Source organism: Vipera ursinii (assembly GCF_947247035.1).
Source record: "Vipera ursinii genome assembly, chromosome: 1".
NCBI classification, from domain to species: Eukaryota; Metazoa; Chordata; class Lepidosauria; order Squamata; family Viperidae; genus Vipera; species Vipera ursinii.
Window position 1 is genome coordinate 147,868,404 of NC_139512.1, and position 19,104 is coordinate 147,887,507.

A 19,104-nucleotide genomic window follows, 5' to 3' on the forward strand; every position below is an offset into this window, starting at 1 on the left:
AATTGAGGACTACCTTTATGTGTAATGGTAATGGTGACATAATAAAGGTGGAAAAATAAGGAACAAAAAAATTCCCATATTGAAAGGATAACTTGATAACTAGCCCTGGTTCAGGGGTCGGCAACCGGAAAAAGGAAAAGAGCCACTCAGAACCGGTTCCATCACACAAACAAAAAAGTGGGAGCCGCAAAAAGTGCACACGCGTGCGTCCACTCACACGCATGCGCAAAAAACATTTTGCGCATGCGCAAAATGGGAGGCACCAGTGCGGCGATGGGTCTCCCCTTTGGAGAGGTGTGCGCCGTCCCATCCGGAGACCTGCCGCGTTCATCAAACATGGATGAACGCGGCAGCTGTGCAAACGGAATGGCGGCGGTTTGGCGAGTGCGCGCGCACCTCTCCCAAGCCGCTGCCGTCCGTCGGCAGGTCTCCGGACGGTGGTGGCTTGGGAGAGGTGTGCGCGCACTCTCCAAACCGCCGCCATCCCATTTGCACAGCTGCCGTGTTCGTCAATGTTTGACGAACGCGGCAGGTCTCTGGACGGGATGGCGGCGGTTTGGAGAGGTGCGCGCGCACCCGGAACGGGTGGTGCCACTCTCCATTTGGAGAGGTGCGCGCGCACCACTGCCCGTTCGAAGAGGTGCGCGTGCACCGGGTGGCTGGGAGCCGCAGGGGATGGCTCAAAGAGCCACATGCGGCTCTGGAGCCGCGGGTTGCCGACCCGTGCCCTGGTTGGAAGATCAAATGAGAAAGAGTAGGAAAGTCATTTTTGAATGAGAAAAATTAAATCAGGTTTTGTCTTTAGATTGTGGGAATGACTTCTGTTTTATATAAACCTCAAGATCTGTCAACTAGTGCAGATATTATGGATGGGATATATAGAATCCAGAGTCCAGATATTTATTTTGGCTATTAAATATGAGGGGCAATTTACATTTTTTAAATCATTGGAATCATATGTTTCACTAACCAACGATGTAATGTGATTGAATTTGCTCAGTATGTTGTGGAAAAATCAATTGTGATGTACTTAGTAAACCATAGTTGAACAAAAATAGCTTAGTATGTTATGGAAACATCAGATAAATTACATTCAGTAATCCCAAGTTAGCAAAACATAGTTTAAGGTGATGTGGAAACCTTTTAACAATTATTATTAAAAAAATGTAAGAAAACAATTCTGAACTATTTCTGATTTGTACCAGTAGATTTTAGTCTACCTTTCTCTCTATGCCAGCTCTGGATTATAATGACTTCTTTTAATTAGCTAGTAATCACACATGTGTTTTAGGCCATATAAAAAGTGTTGACATAATTTGGACAATAAAGTACTATTTTTAATTTCAAGTTTTATAATCCATTCTATTTTTACACACACAGTTTTCTTTTGTTAATAAATTTAATGGGCCTGGCTTCAGCTATGTTTTCTTTCTTCCTTAACTCCTATTTAAGTTTTTGTTTTTATTTTGTTTCAAATTTTCTGTATCCCCAATTCTGCTGAGGGATTATCTGTGTTAGCCACCACCAGTTTGAAATTTTGGGGTGTACATGTCAAAATAAGAGGCCTAAACATTCTTAACATTCTGTTTGGATAATTTCAGTTGCATTATTTCTGGCCAAATTTTGCTAGATTTAAAAAGAGGAGTCAAGTTGGGAAGTGAAGTATATGTAGGTGAGATACCTTCTTCGGCAACTTCCTTGTATTTGTTTTTCCTACCGTGTATTTTGTTGCAGGGATATGATGTTGGTTTCATAATCAAATAAAGCTTTTCAGTATTTAGGATTGGACACAGCAGATGATAGAGCTATGTAGGAAAACTGAAATTGAAGCCAATCTCCATTTATCGTTTTCGTAGTACATTTGTTGATTTGTATCAGTAGCTTTCTGAAGTGTGAAATAATCATAGGCATTTGGTTAATGAATTGTATATTGTTGCTCTTCATTCACGGGATTTGCTCTCATATTAAGTTTGATGCTTCACTTAGCAAATTCTGCTTTCTTTGTCTTTGATACGTTCTTGCCAAATTATTCCTGATTGTATTCATTAATCTTCAGTCACATTTGACAAAAATAAATTGCTCTGATCTTCTAAAGTTACCAGGAATAATTAGTTTTTTTTTAAGGACATGAAAGTTTAGGGGGACCAAGAGAGGCTAATGTGGCTGTTTGTACTGTAATAAAGCATAGCAGAATCTTTAAGGCAATGAAGGCTAAAGGAGAGCTCAGAGGACTGATTATTTGCACTTCCTCCTTGGACATGCAAAATCGTGTTATTCCCTCTTCCACACCCTCTTGTTAAAATCTTGCAATACTTGCTTTCATTCTTCCTGTTTTCTTCCATAAGTGGCTTTGTATGAATGATTGCCACATGGGAAGTACATATTAACAGTGGTTGTGACATCAGCATGGCTGCTTTATTCAGTTTTGAAAATAACACTTGAACAAAGTTAGTTTGTGTTAGATGTGATTTCTCCCCCTTCCTCCCCTTAAAAAAGGAATTTCATTTTAAGTGTTCTGTAGGTGTTTATTTTAACTGCATTTATTTTCCTTATGGTTACATTTTACAAAACAATAGAAGGATCGGTGGAAAAAAAAAGTCTGAAAATTGGTAATGAGGTATGCAGTTCAGAGTCGGTCTCAAGATAGCGATTGTGCATTTGCACGCATTAGTTAGAGGAGATGTTATCAGTATTACATTACAGTTTTCATTTAGCACAAAATATGAATTAGTTACAACCTCCCCAAGGCCCATTAATCTTCCATCTGTCTCCTGTTCTGCTTTTATAATATTCTACCTGATGAAAAGTTCTGAAGAACTTGAAAGCTTGCCTCTGAATTGGGTGGTTCTAATAAATATTGTTTTTTTTAAAAAAAATATTTGTAGACCATTATGTTCATATGTTGTTCTAAAAAAACATATGCAAATTTAAAAGGACATTAATAACACTAATCGTTTGATTATAATTTAATTACTTTGTTTAATTTGTTGTTCTCATGTGTACCAATATCAAGAGTTGGAAAATAATGCGACAACTATGTCTGGGCCTGAACTCTTCTTCTGTCCTGCATTAGCTTAATTTCAAATATCATCACTCATCTAAAAAATTTAATTGTCCTTATATATTAATGAGAAGGGGAAAGTTTTTCATGTATTCTCAAATTCCTTCTTCGGTCATTTTCATACTTTCACTTTTTATGACTTACGTCAAAATATTTCTCTGAATAAGGCTGCCACTCTTCTCTCCCAAAGAGATGACATTATGCACTTTGAATACAAATTTATCTATCTTCAGAGCAAATTTTTTTTCCTTGTGATTGTCTGTACCCTAGAGAACGGTCTTTAATGAATTACATACAAATTGTGCAATTTAAGAAGTTAATTTGGTCTTCTGGTTATGCAGGCCTCAGCACGGCTCTTGTAGAAAAGGATGATTTTGCATCAGGGACTAGCAGCAGAAGTACTAAACTGATCCATGGTGGAGTGAGATATCTACAGAAGGCCATCATGAAGCTGGATTTTGAGCAGGTAATTGTTCAGGATGGCTGCTGCAAAGCGAAACAATATGTTGGTTGATCTGGTTAAATTGGTTCTCACACTTATGACCTTCCACACGCTCTTTGCTTTCAATCGATTTAAACCTTGAGAATATATGCAGAAAATGCATATATAGAAAAAATGCGTAAGTAATTAAAAATTATGGAATGTTTTATGTTAGCATGTGGTCAAGTAATTGAAATGCAAAGTGTACATTTTAGTAAAGTGACACTTTGATAGCACTTTATTTATTAAATTTGGGTTCAAATTCTCACTATTTAAAAAAAAAGTCCTAAAACATGTTATGGTACAATTTATTGTTTTGTAAAACAAGTTGAGAAGCTTCCATACATTTAAGACAATTATAATTTTCTTTTTTAAAAAAAACTGCAGTAACGGCACACTTTTATATTATCTGTAGAAGTGTTTGTATTCTTTTCAAGCAGTGGGTACCATTGTGTAAATTGGTGTGATGGTGCAATGGCCAAAAATGTAAAAATGCTTGGAAGATTATCAAAACTGACAAGATCTCATCATTTGCACCCTCAAAATTCTCTGTCTCATAAAGGCTATCTGATCTTGTGACAGTTTTAAATGCTTTCCTCGGGGGAGAAAAAAAACAACAACTTTGGGTTCTTAATGCCTGATTTATAGTGAACCTTAGTTTCCCTCTTCTCACTCATACACTGAACTAGCCGTTTTGTCGTGCATTTCTCCATATTAAGACTAAATTCTGCAGGCAGAACATTTTTGGTAGGAACAGTTATTTCCTTATCTTGATTCTAGGTCATATGATTCCATTATACCGCGTTTTGATTCTGTAGTCATTCTATATACAAGGTAGCACATTGATTTTTGTTGGATATGGAGATTACCGCCACTTGGGAATGCAGAACATTTCTGTGGCTCCAGGAGATTTAAAAACAGAAACAGGGATGCCTCTGTGATGGTTTATTTTTTTTTATAGAAGAATAGAGTTGGAAGCCTCATTTAGGCCACTGAGTGCAACCTCCCTGCTCAGTGCAGGAATTCAAATTAAAGCATTTCAGTTTAAAGCCTGCACTCTTCCAGTCAAGAGGAGCCCAGCACCTTCCTAGGTAATTGATTTCACTATCAAACTGCTCTTACTATTAGGAAGGGTCCCCACCCCCACCCCCCTATTCAATTAGAATCTCCCTTCTTTCTGTCTGTGGAGATTCTCCGTCATCCAGGTCATGGTTGTCGCAACGGTGCTTTCCCAAAAGACAGCTTTCTGGTTTTGTTTCTCCCCCCACCCCCGGTTGAAAAACATTTCACTTCTCCTTCAAAAAGCTTCTTCAGTTAGAAGAAGAATTCTCCTAAGTCTAATTATTAATGTATTAATGGTTAATGATTAGTTAATTAATTAATAATAATAATGAATTTATGGATTTATGGAATCGGTTTTATGGAATCGGTTGCCGGTTGAGCTCCGGATGGCGCCCGACCTTCGCTCCTTCTGACGCGATCTGAAGACTTATTTATTCGAACAAGCCGGCCTGGCCTGATGGGGGATGGGTTGGGATTTTATTGTTGTTTTTAATATATTTACTTATTGTTTTAGCTTGGGCATTGTGTTTAATTCTTTTTAATTTTTGTATCTTGTATTTTTATATGTTTGCCCTGTTCACCGCCCTGAGTCCTTCGGGAGAAGGGCGGTATATAAATAAAATTATTATTATTATTATTATTATTATTATTATTATTATTATTAATAATAATAATAATAATAATAATAATAATAATAATTTCTTATAATTCTTCATCCAAGAAGAATCATTCTTCTCCATAGATGAGAAGAAGGGTGTTCTCATCCAAGAGGTTTCTTCAGTTGAAAGCTGCTTAGATGAGAAGCAAAATGTTTTCAAAGAAAAAACAAAACAAAACAAGTCCAGTTGCCTTTCGGAAAACCCCCTTTGGGGCTTCTTTCCTCTCATTTAAACCCATTCTTCAGTGTCCCGCATTCTGGGGCAAGAGTTTGGGTCCCCCCTTTTCAGTCACAAGCTTTCACGTACTATATTCCTTCTCAGTTGCCTTTCCCACACCTACCTCCTTTATTAGATATTAGATAACCTTTATTGCCATTTTTTACTCTGGGCAGAACGGCACACATTAAAAATGAAATTTAGTTGCTTGCTCTCAAAGTGTACACGTACATAACACACATTTAAACACACTATATACATCATACGTATCTTTCGTCATAGGAAGCTGGGCTTGAGCAGTTTACTTCCTGTAATGCATTCATTATACTTCCATTGATGGAAGCTAAAATTTAATTTACCCCTTTTATAGCCGAAGCACAGTGATCCCTCAAATTCATGTGTAATTAACTTCTATTCCAGATCTGTTTCACATGTGCTGTTTCCAAATTAGTTGTGCCTCCTCCCGTAACAGTACGCTGGATTTTTGTCCTTGCTTCAGGTTTTTCATTTTACATTCCTCAGCTAACTTCTGCTAGCTGTTGGTCATGTATGTAGCTCACATTTTACTCAAGAACAAATCTGAACGTATGCACAATGTTGGGAAAATACTGTTGCCTTAGAACAGACATGTCAAACACAAGGCCCGGTGGCTAGATCTGGCCCGTGAAGTGGTTTCATGCGGCCCGCGAAGCCATCCTGGAAACAGTGAGGGAACGGCCCCCACTGCCTTGGCCCTGGCCCAGAGACCCTCCTCCTGCCAGAGACCCTCAGATCTGTCCCACTCCTGCCCAGGCCCCCATAGGCACCCTTGATGCAAACGATGTAGAGCTGGCCATGCCCACCCAGTAGGCCATACGCACTCTAGCCACGCCCACCCAGTAGGCCACGCCCACCCAGGCCACACCCACCCGGCCCCCTGAGGGCAACCGCAATGCTGATGCGGCCCTCAATGAAATTGAGTTTGACACCCCTGCCTTAGAACACCACGGGTGTCAAACTCGTCATGTCACGTGATGTGTCACCATGTATCGTGACTCTTTTTGCATTGCCGGCAGTGGGGTGAGCACGGCTTCGGTATGATGAAACCGGCCCGTGGGCTGGCAGTTTGACACCCCTGCCTTAGAATATGGATATAATTAAACACGAGCCTGGTGTGTAAAATATTTGTGGCAGTTGCATTTTTTACTATTTCAGATGGTTTTTTTTAACTCAATACAGTTTTGAGTTCCAAACTATTATTTTGAATTTTAATCAGTATTTATTTTAAGGTCAGACAGAACACTTTCTGGATGGACAAACGGCAAAATTCAAATTTACTTGAATTTGGTTGATTAATTCCAGATTTCCTGTTATTGATTAGACAGGTTTTTATGTGCTAGAGTAAAATAGAGCAATAACAATATGAAATCGATACTGGATTGTCTTATTTTTTTAAAACAATAATTAGTACATATCAATATAATGCATTCATTATACTTCCATTGATGGAAGCTAAAATTTAATTTACCCCTTTTATAGCCGAAGCACAGTGATCCCTCAAATTCATGTGTAATTAACTTCTATTCCAGATCTGTTTCACACGTGCTGTTTCCAAATTAGTTGTGCCTCCTCCCGTAACAGTACGCTGGATTTTTGTCCTTGCTTCAGGTTTTTCATTTTACATTCCTCAGCTAACTTCTGCTAGCTGTTGGTCATGTATGTAGCTCACATTTTACTCAAGAACAAATCTGAACGTATGTACAATGTTGGGAAAATACTGTTGCCTTAGAACAGACATGTCAAACACAAGGCCCGGTGGCTAGATCTGGCCCGTGAAGTGGTTTCATGCGGCCCGCGAATTTACTTGAATTTGGTTGATTAATTCCAGATTTTCCGTTATTGATTAGACAGGTTTTTATGTGCTAGAGTAAAATAGAGCAATAACAACATGAAATCGATACTGGATTGTCTTATTTTTTAAAAACAATAATTAGTAAATATCAATTTAGAAACTGCATAGACTGCTGTTGTTCATCCCCATAGAGCTAGGTAGTCCTAGACATACGACTGTTCGTTTAGTGACCGTCCAAAGTTACAGTGGCATTGGAAAAAGTGAGTTATGTCCGTTTTTTATACTTAACGACTGTTGCAGCATCACCGGGGTCACATGATCAAAATTCTGGCACTTGGCAAATGAACTCATACTTATGATGATTGCAGTGTTCCAGGATCATGGGATTATCTTTTTGCGACCTTCCCGACAAGCAAAATCAGTGAACCCGGATTCACTTAACAGTTGTGTTACTAACTTAACACCTGCAGGGATTCACTTAACAACTGTGGCAAGAAAGGTCATCAAATGGGGTAAAATCCACTTAGCAAATGTCTTGCTTAGCGATGAAAATTTTGGGTTGAATCGTGGTCATAACTCAAGGACTACCTATAGGGTTTGGTGATCAAGCTATTGAACTGGCACAAGGGAAATGCAAGTCCTTCTTCCGCTCCTAGCTGTGAAAATTTACTGAGTGGCTTTGGCCCTTTCTCTCTCAGATCAACCTTATTTCACACAGTTGATGTTGTGGTAGAAAATGGAGGAAGGAGAATGTGAACGCCATATTGAGCTCCTGAAAGAAACTTCGAGATATATTTTAACAGTTTTTCTGCAATAAAAATACATCATCTTCTGGTCAAAGAACGACCTGTACAAATTTTTATTACAATCATAATTTCTAACGTTTTTTTTTTAAATATTACAGAGAGTCCACAAAATAGTAACAGATGGTTGTTTGGCAATATCACTGAGAATCAGTTCAGTAAATTCTTTATTATTATTTTTTCTTTTTCTTTCATTTTTTAGTATAGAATGGTGAAAGAAGCCCTCCGCGAACGTGCCAACTTGCTTGAAATTGCTCCTCATTTATCTTCTCCTCTGCCTATAATGCTTCCAGTTTACAAGTAAGTTATTCAAAATTTATCCTCTTTTATTTGCTTGGCAGGTTATTCTTACAATTTAATCTGTGTCACCGTGTAGGAATTATAGTGCTTTCCCCCCCCCATGGGTTATTTTTTGTTTTGTTTTGTTTTGCTTTTGCTAGTGCCAAGCCTACTTTTTTACTTTGCAAGAACAAAATATTGCCATTATTTTATTGAAGTGTAATGTGAAATCTTTTGGACTGTTGATTCCATTTGTTTTAATCTGGTATGGCAAATGCACAAAGAATCCTATTGGCATTTTACTGACAGATTGATTACAGGGGCAGAAACCTTTGATGTTGCTATACCATAACTGTGCTTGAATTAAATCTTGATTAGCCATCTCAGAAATGAAACTTACGGGCATTTATGTGCATCGGTGTTTATATGCATTTATTTATTTAAACGTTGAAACCATGTCTGCATCTCTGTGGTATAAAAAGGGGAAAAATGAGATGCAAATGTATGCATGCTGTTAATTTTCCTGACTTCTCAAATGCCTTGAGAAAGGAAAATACATAAGTAGCTTTTTTACTCTGGTTAGACAGACCAGTACTTTACCTTAAATTAGTCAGTAAGATGTGAAAAGAGAGTATCCCATTAATGTTCTTGAATAATAATAATAATTTATTAAACTTGAATTATGCCTGATTCTCATTCTGGACAATCAAACAATTTACAATAAAGTCAATAAAACATAAACAATATAGATAAGTGCACAAATGTACACTGTTTAGGACTTAAATTGAGGATGCGTGTGAGGTGATCTTACAGGAAGAGTATAGTTAAGTGTTTTGTAACTTACCTATTTGAATTTTGATCTTTAGAGAGGTACTAGGGGAGGGATGTTAGCCTGAGCTGATATCTTATCCAGGGTCTCTTAAGTGACTTTTTAAATCAAGTGACATTTTGAGACTTAGTTTCACACATCCCACCACAATGACTCACAAAGAATAACATTAAGCAGTGGAAACATCAAGGATTGGAGAGAGAAGTCATCAAACCTAAATAAACATACTGTGCTTAGATGATGTGGTGTTATGTATCCAAGAAAAATATGATGATGCTACAGCACTTCCAGAACATGTCTTACAAGTGCAATTCTGGTACCTTGTACTTTCCATGTCTCAGTGTGAAAGTATACAAGCTTGCTCCATCATTTCAGACACTTTACAAGAAAGGGCATTTTGAAGCACCATCCAGGTCATTTAAATAAGATTTCTTGTTATGTAAGAAACAAGTGCCTGTAGGCTGCTTATTTATGTGCTGCTGTTAGAAACTTGTTAACTAAACATTAGAAATAATGCAAAACAAGTATGCAAAACACCAGTCATTGCTCACTTTTGCTCAAGCATGCACAATTTCTGTTGCCTTAAGAGCTGCAGCTGGCTTTATGTTATATATCAAACACTTTATTCCAAAAATGGGCAAGGCCAGGTCAAATATTGAAGTGGGGGTTTAAGTCTGATGAAATCTCTTAAGTGTCTGCAAAGTTTAAGGCATTCATTTTGTCCTCTAGAATTCTCTAAACTTCATAGTGTTTTTTGATTGTTTTTTTAAAAAAATGGGTCTACCTATACAGGAAGGATTTTTTTTTTAATTTTTTTAATTTTAATTCCATTTATATCCCGCCCTTCTCCGAAGACTCAGGGCGGCTTACAAGCTTAGCTGGATGCTGGCAGGCTGTGCCTTCAGCTATACCTGAGTGTGCCAGCTTTGTGCACATTTTCCTTTTAGAAGAATAATTTCAAAGTTTTCCCTTGAGTTTTTTTAAAATATGGAATTCTACACCTGAAGAATATTAAAGATTAGCCCATGTCGTGTAATGTTTAAATACACATTAAATACACACAGTAAAATGGAGTGACTACTTTTCTCACACTATATGTCATGGTGCTGAATTGTGCTGTTATCTGTATTTTTCCCCCTCTTGCTAGTAGAATAGTGGCTATAGTTTCCCTGCAAAAATCTTGAATAGGTGCTTGCTGTTAAATTCTGGCTGACTGTAATAATCAAGAATTAAATTCATTTGTCAGTTTAAAGTTGAATTTCACCATATTTTCAAAACTGCTAGTCATGTTTACTTTAAGACCAATGATGTCAGTAGATCTGTCTCCAAATCTGTTAGTTTGAAATCTCAAATATTGTTTAACATTTTCATTTTCCAGTACAAAAGTCTCTCTCTGTGTGTGTCTCTGTGTGAGCGAAAACAGGTTTGAATGTAAAGGTGATTATTTTAATATCCTGACCATATAAAAATGGCAATCTAGCTGTATCTCAAGATGGAGAAGTCCTAGCACATGAAATTGGTGTTTTTGTGATAAAAGAGTGCTGCAGCATTTCTTAGGTATAGTTTTTTAGTCTATACTGAATACCAGAGAATCATTGATAATTCTCTGACCACAGAGTTTGGCAAAACTGTATTTTGGTTTTTTTCCCTCCTGAAACAATATTAAATCTTCTTACAATATGCAAAAAGTCTTTCATTTAAGACAGGCATGTCAAACTGCCGGCCTGCAGGCTGGACACGTCATCCCGAAACCACGCCCACCCCATTGCTGGCAATGGGGAAAAAATTGTGATACATCGTGTGACATCACATTACGTCGCGAGTTTGACGTGCCTGATTTAAGATATTTGATGCTTTGAAAATATCGAACCTGGCAAAATGAGCTACAATTCCTGCTCCTCATCTTACTGTTCTTAGATTGCACTGCTGCTTGGTTACACAGGACCAAATTGGAATGGGACAACTCGCCGTGGCCATCTCACTGCGGCCATCTCACCAGGGCCAACTCGCTGCAGCCATCTGGCTGGAGCCAAACTAGCATTGGCATTTCACCAAGACCAATTTGCCACGGGACAACTCACCGTGGGAAAACTTGCCGCAGGACAATTCCATGCTGTATAACTCAGTGCGATAAATTTTATCTACCACTGTTTCTTTGACATTATTTCCATTGACAAAAGTGGAACTAGTGTAGAGGAAACAGTGGGAGAGTTACCCCTTGTGGATTGTCTTGTGGTGGGTTATCCTGCGGCGAGTTGTTCGTGGCAAGATGGCCACGGTGGGATGGCTGCTGCAAGTTGTCCTAGACCCAGACCAGTTCCTCCCCCAGGGGCCTTTCTGAATAGGATAAGACACGTGGCCCAGCCAGGTAATTGTAGACTTTTAAGCTGCTGTGTAATTCACAGGGCACTAAATATCATTCTGGTGGAAAGAAATGATTTATATTTAAAGATTTTTTTATTGAACACTGATCATTCTTTGTATGCTTGGATAGTTGTCCCCGATTATTACTATATTTTAAAATAACAACATTAGAGAACAATGTCAGCTTCAGTGAATCCTCAGTTTTCCATGTAAGCCTATGAATCTGTCTGCTCATTTCTCTGGCTGGATTTGTGTAAAAGGATAGGGTAGGTTAAAATGGAATTAAATAGCTAGTGACTGATAGTACTATGGGAACCCAAGCATTATCTTAATAGGTTACATAACCCAAGACACCAGGTTAAGGCAGTTAATTTAGATATTATGGTATGGGAATAAAGCCATTGTGTTTTGTTAAAATGGGATTAGAAGATATGTTATCTGGATCAGAGGCCCCCAACCTTTTCGGCACGAAGGACTGGTTCTGTGGAGAAAAGTTTTTCCGCAGACCGGAGGGGGCATGGTTTCGGGTGTTTCCTGCATCCAGCAGATGGGGCTTCACTTGTTTGCGCGGCCTGGTTGCTGGTATGCTGCGGCCTGGTGCGGGTCCACGGATCAGGGGTTGGGGACCCCTGATCTGGATGTTCATTCTTCCCCACTCCCAGTATTTGATGCTTGGGTCCAGGTGCACAGTAAAGCTTCATAGCCAAGTGGGAATATGAACCTTGGTCCTGTTGTCCAGTTCTTTTTGCTGTATTGATTGCATGCTAACTGATTTAGGGCCTTTCTGTTTTATAAATTACAGCCTCAGCCTTTGCAAATAAATTATGTATCTATACTTGGGTCTGTTTGTATATCCTCTGCTTTTCTTCCCAGAAACTCAGGATAACTTCAATCAATAACAAACTGAATTTAAAAAAACAACAACATCTTATCAGTTGAATAAAATAGTAATTGGAATAGTTGTATCTCACTTACTCTTGGGTGGCCACTTTTAGTTGAAACATTAGCGTGCAGAAGTCCCCTGTGATCTTTGAAACAGGTTTTCCACACATATCCAGATCTATTCTGATTTTTCTAAATTCTGATTTTTTAGATTTGTTCTAAAAGAACTTCCATTGCAAAAAAAGGGATTTGTTTTACATGCTTATGTATTTATTTGTCATCTTTTTTCTTTTTTTTAGGTGGTGGCAACTGCCTTATTACTGGGTGGGAATTAAGCTGTATGACCTTGTAGCAGGAAGCCAGTGTCTGAAAAGCAGCTACGTGCTTAGCAAATCCAAAGCTTTGGAACTCTTCCCTATGTTACGGAAGGACAAACTCGTGGGCGCCATAGTCTACTATGATGGTATGTCCTCTCCTTTCTTGCCAGTGTTAAGAGCAGAAGCTTTGATCCCAGTTGTGAATCTGAGCCCATTCTATCACCAGCTATGTTGCAGAGATACTGTACAGCCCTTGAGTTCATGCATTTCTCCCTTTGCACCACCCTGCAAGAGTCTTTAAGTACCAGCTGCTTTTTTTACCTGCTGCACTGTTTAGCTAATCAGTTAGAAAAAAGTTGTCTTAAGTACAGTTCACTTTCATTAAGCCATGGTGGCACAGTGGGTAGAATGTAGTATTGCAGGCTCACTCTGCCTACTGCCAGGAGTTCAATCCTGACCGGCTCAAAGTTGACTCAGACTTCCGAGGTCGGTAAAATGAGGACCCAGATTGTTGGGGACAATATGCTGACTCTGTAAATAGCTTAGAGCAGGGGTGTCAAACTCAATTTCATTGAGGGCCACATCAGCATTGCAGTTGCCCTCAGGGGGCCGGGTGGGTGTGGCCTGGGTGAGCGTGGCCTACTGGGTGGGCGTGGCTAGAGTACGTATGGCCAGCTCTACATCGTTCGCATCAAGGGTGCCTATGGGGGCCTGGGCAGGAGTGGGACAGATCTGAGGGTCTCTGGCAGGAGGAGGGTCTCTGGGCCAGGGCCAAGGCAGTGGGGGCCGTTCCCTCACTGTTTCCAGGATGGCTTCGCGGGCCGCATGAAACCACTTCGCGGGCCGGATCCGGCCCCCAGACCTTGTGTTTGACATGTCTGGCTTAGAGAGTGCTGTAAAGCAGGGGTCCCCAACCCGCAGTCCGTGGACCGGTATTGGGCCACAGCATGCCAGCAACCAGTCCGCACAAACAAAAGCCCCATCCGTGGGATGCAGGCAGCACACGAAACCATGCACCCTCCAGTCCGCGGAAAAACCTCTCTCCATGGAAGCGGGCCCTGGTGCTCAAAAGGTTGGGGACCTCTTCTGTAAAGTACTGTGAAATGGTATATAAGTGCTGTTGCTATTGCTGTTTTAGCTCTTTTCCTCTGCCTAGCAGATTTTCTCCCAACAACAAAACACTATGGCAGAGAAGGTCCATTGTTGTTCCTCTTTCACGTAGCAAGTGGAGCACACCCATCTCGACTCCCTTCCTTCACACTGAAAAAAAGATATAGATACTAGATTAGTCTTGTCCCCTTTTGCTTTCAATGTCCGTTTGTGCCTATTTGTGTGAAAATTCCTGAGAACATGCCAGAACTACTTCTGGGAAGATGTTCATGCCTTTGAGTCAGGTAGATCTGTTCTTTCCTCATGTATATTGTCTTCTAAATTCACTTCTCTGTGGCTGGTGGATAAATGAGGTATACATACATGAGAGTGTGCCAGAGAACTTACTTTGTAAAGTCTGTGTTTAGTTCCATTATTCACTGAGGTTTCCAGATTTCTCTTTTAGTCTGCCAGTAGAATGCTCCACCTACTGGTGGCTTTTGTGACTCAAAAAACCCATTTCATTCTTCCCTTGGATTTTCCCAAATGAAAGTTGATTTTTCATTTGCTTCTGTATTCGTGTTGCTATTTCATCAAAATACGTTGCTGCATGCAGAATGATCTTTTATATTTTTTTATATTAGATATTTCTCCAATTCTGCCTTTGTAGGCAAGTATAGATACATAGGGATAAATACATGAGTTAGGGATGAAATATACTAACAAATTAGTCCATTTACTTTTTGTGAAGGGGGAAGAAGAAAATTAAATTTATATACAGTAGCTTGAGCAAATTTAGGTTGGGGATAATCAGGAAGCACCTCAGGCCAAAAGGACTAAAAAAGACCATTAACCATTTTAAAGTAGGGGGATGACAATGAAAATGCTTGATGTCCTCTATAAAACTGTAGTGAATCCACAAACATATGATTATAGCATTATGAATATTTGTATGTATCAGAAAAAAGCTAGCTCAAAACTTCTTTGCAACCATAACACAATAATACTGATGGGATCTGAATGTTCTGTTGAATATGCGCTTGCTATGTTTCCTAGTTTTCTAGGACTGCAGTTTTATTACTGATTGTAAGTTTATTTCTTTGCCTGATAAGTCTTGAAAAAGAGTGGCTGAAGAGAATACTTTTTGTTCTAAACTGGATTATATCTTATAAAACATCCCTTCTACAATTTGGGGCATAAATTGGTGCTTCCTGATTATCCCCAACCTAAATTTGCTAAATTTGCTCAAGCTACTGTATATAAATTTAATTTTCTTCTTCCCCCTTCACAAAAATGTGGAGGTGAGTCTGCATACATTTTAATAAAGGTAACAAGAGAAGTCAGCCTACCAAACCGTACTTTCTCTGAAAATTACTAGAAGCCAAGAAACTCAGTTCTGAGATAGAGGAATGCAACTAGTTACACAGCAGGATGCCCATTTAGTGACATTTTTATTGCTCCCTGTCTAAAGGCCAGCCTTAACTGTGATTTTTTTTTGTCCTTATGTTAGATGGATACAGTTTTCTGTTCTGTTTTATAAGATGATTTATAGGTTTATTTTTTTCTGTTGAGATAAGAGTGTCTTTAACATGCACATTTTTGAGAAACGTTTTTTTTCTACCTAACCCCCAGCCCTAGCCAATAAACCAGATTTGCACTTTCAGAATGTCTTTCATGAACAAAGGCTACACAGAGATTCAAGTACGAAACCTGAACTTCAGTATCCATCCAGATATCTTTTGCTATCCCTCCAGTAGTGCTTCTCTGTCATTCATTTTGAAGAAGCTTTAGAATGGCGCGTGCTAACTATGGGACCCACGTGGATTGCTTTTGCAGTGAAAAAGCTATACAAGGATTTCATTGCGAACCAAAAAAAAACCCCTGGAATTTAAATTTGTCCTTTTTTATTTCTTTATTTGTTACTTGTATATCTTGTACAATTAAAACAATTTTTAAACTTAAAAAGAAAAGCTTTTAAACAATAGAAAGGAGACCATCCCAAACTAAAAATAAAAAATAATACAGAAAAGAAAAAACTACCTTATGTTTTATACTTATCAATAGTAGACTGTAGACTGTTCTTATACGTGCTAAATTTACTTGAATTGAGTGATCCTAAGTATAAATTCTAAACTGTGAATTGATCTTCTGGCAGATTGCGTGGTATTTTGTCTTTTCACGTAGATACAGTATGTTGTGCTTCACCCACATTCTGCTAGTGAAGCAGTCAGGTGATCCGCTAGAGCAGAGGTGGGCAATTCATTTTCCCAAGAGGCCGCATGAGAAACTGGGACTGTTGGGGAGGGCCGAACCAACAAGGCTGTAAAGATTTGTATGTATGCACATATGCCCATACTTAGGTTGAGAAAAAAAATAGCAGTTGCCTTCAAAATAAAAGCAATCCATGTGGGCTTGGACAGAGACAGCCAAAGGGCTATAAAAGGCTAGGTCTGCACTAGAGAGTGGGAAGGGCCCTACATTTTTCTGGAATATGCTAAATCTACATCCAAAAGAATCTTTCAACTGATAGGGAAGGACTAGCTACCTAGCAAATCATGCCCCCTCTCCCAGTCCTATCCCAACACCAAGAGAAAGACTACTGGATGGTCTCCTAACAGCTGGTGAATTTGTGAGAGCGAAGCAAAGCTGAGCTGGGATATACAAAACCTTACCTTTAATTTGTTCTGGATAATTGACAATGTGCCTTTGGCAGGACAAGGATTGCTAGTGGATCTGCCACGTTTTAAAACCGGTGTTCTTTCTGCTGGCTCAGGAACTAGTATACAGAATTTTAATTCTCTGGTGAAGAAGTACCATTAATGTGTTTTTCACTTTGTGCTCTACCTCAGGGCTTTTCAACCAGTGGTACGGGTACCACCTGTGGTACATTGGCACCTGGCAGGTGGTACGCGACCATCCTAGAAAAGTGGTAGTGGGGGAGGGGAATGAGCTGAACCGGTGGCAGCACCGCACAAGCCTGAGCGAGAGATGGCTGTAGCTGCAGGGCTGTCAGGACTCAGAGGAAGTGCCAGGGTCAGCACCAGGCTCCAGCTGGAACCGAACAGCTGGAATATTGCAGCATCTCCAAGGTCATGTGATTTACATTCAGATGCTTGGCAACTGATTCATATTTATGACGGTCACAGTGTCCCAGGGTCTTGTGAAGTGACCAAAACCTGCTGCAACCACCTAGCAGATGGGCGGGGGGGAATAAAAACTAAACACCCCCTCCCCACCCCCGCTGCCAATCCTCAACAGAAATGCTCACAACAGTGAAAACCTCGGACAGGAGGAAAAGCACCACTGGGTGGGCAGGCAGGTGTCTTGCTTGGCTGTGGCTAGGGGGCACTTTTTTCAGTGCCATTGTACTTCAAACAGTCACTAAGTGAACTGTTGTAAGTCGAGGACTAGCTGTACTTCATCATTTTTTTCCTTTTTTTTTGGTCATCAAGTTTTTGACACCTTGCTAGATGACTGACTGGTAGTACTCGGATGTTGCCATATCCTAAAAGTGGTACAATGGATGAAATGTTTGAAAAGCCCTGCTCTACCTTACATCTTGTTTCTCAAGGAAATGTATGAAGTCTGACACCTGAAATATTCTGGTATTGTTCTTTTTTTAGGCTTTTCCTAAGAAACTGCAAGTTTACTATAGCGAGTCAATAAAAGTCTATGCTGAGATTCATTTTTAATCAAATAGTTAAAGGCTCAGTACTGCTAAATTTAGCTGATTTGCAAGTAGAGAAGGATAGAGGAGAGCAAGAAAAATTAAAGATTTGGTGTTCAGTTTCTTACACTTCAGAGCTTCAGAAAAGTTTTCTGAGCCTGCTTAAAGACAGAGGTATAGTCAAGACATGCTTTCTTGGTAAAGTAATATAGCCACCAATATTGGGGAAAGAAAGGTAACTCACTCTAAAAGGTCCCAAGTTCAGTCCTTGGCATTTCCAGCAGAAAGAATCTTAGCTAGTAGTCCATTTTTTTTAATTACATTCCCGTTTTCAAAAAGTTGTGTGCCACATCCAGTAACAGGGTAAATAGAAGTGATCCTGGATTCATGAAGTGGAAAATATATATTAGTCTAGCACAGCTGAATAAGGCAGGCAATTGAACAAAGCTGAATCCGGCAGGCAGTTTATTATTGCAAAAATGCTTCCTGCCCCATTTCACTTCCTTTCCCAGTCACTCCTGGAGGCCAACTATTAGTATAATTCTTGTAAGATATTCTTTTTAATGCTATATTCTTAATTTCTGCTTAATGGCACATACCATTCATCGCATAAGTCACATCCAATGCAAGCCTTCTATCAGTTCTGACAAACTGAAAATTCTCGAGCTTAAAATATAGGACCACTTGCTATGCAGATACATTAACAAAAATTTGCCCATATCTTTTTTAGAAATGTTATATAAAATCTTCCCCAGAAAGCAAAAGACAAAATACAACTTCCCATTTCAATAAATTCATCTTTAGACAACCTTTCATCTTTAAGTCATCCATTGATTGGATCCTGGGAAATCTTGTTTTTCAATTAGATTTAAGTTCATTCCAACATGGCCTTTGGGAGAAAAACAGTCTGGTTCAATCTGGTTGATAAATCCAATTGGAGTTTGGAAAAGATGGAAAGTTAGTTTTCTAACTTTAGGTGGTAATGAACTGTCTGTTTAGGGTAGAATTGGGAATTAGGAGGTTCAAAACAGCTCCATTCCTTTTTGGAGGGAAAGATGTGGGATTCTCAGGGCATTAAATTACAATACCTGGTAACTTTTCCAAGTACTTATTAACGTTTGTGGAAATCATTGAGAAAAAAACGTACAGTGATTTTGGCTAAAATGTACTCAGGAAATGGTTGATACACCTTCCTTCCTTCCTTCCTTCCTTCCTTCCTTCCTTCCTTCCTTCCTTCCTTCCTTCCTTCCTTCCCTCCCCAGGAAAGCTTTGCAGTTTTAGAATAGTTTAAAGGCAAATAGGTAAAACCTTGAGGGTTGACAAGACCACCATTTTAGATGCAAGCTTTCATGTAATATAAATCTTACCCACAGAAGATGGTTTTGGCCCAGTGCTACATAGTTTCTGATCTCTGAGCATGAAGATGGTGCTTTCAATTTGTATATAATGATGAAATGCATTTTTCCTCCTATATACTCCTTTGATCTCTGAAGAAACTAGACTTGGTGCTGCCAAAGCACCAAGTCTCGTTTCTTCAAAGAGATAAAAGGAGTATTTTACAACA

General features: G+C 39.2%; 1 protein-coding gene across 2 annotated transcripts in view; it reads left to right on the plus strand.

Annotated features, from left to right (window-relative positions):
• The window catches only part of GPD2 (glycerol-3-phosphate dehydrogenase 2), a 95,132-nt gene that overhangs the window by 27,670 nt on the left and 48,358 nt on the right, over positions 1-19,104 (plus strand). For both annotated transcript variants that reach the window (XM_083350451.1, XM_083350452.1), the window contains 3 exons: positions 3,403-3,527; positions 8,316-8,413; positions 12,767-12,930. In XM_083350451.1, coding sequence (XP_083206577.1) covers positions 3,403-3,527; positions 8,316-8,413; positions 12,767-12,930 — 387 coding nt within the window. The remainder of the gene's footprint in view (positions 1-3,402; positions 3,528-8,315; positions 8,414-12,766; positions 12,931-19,104) is intronic.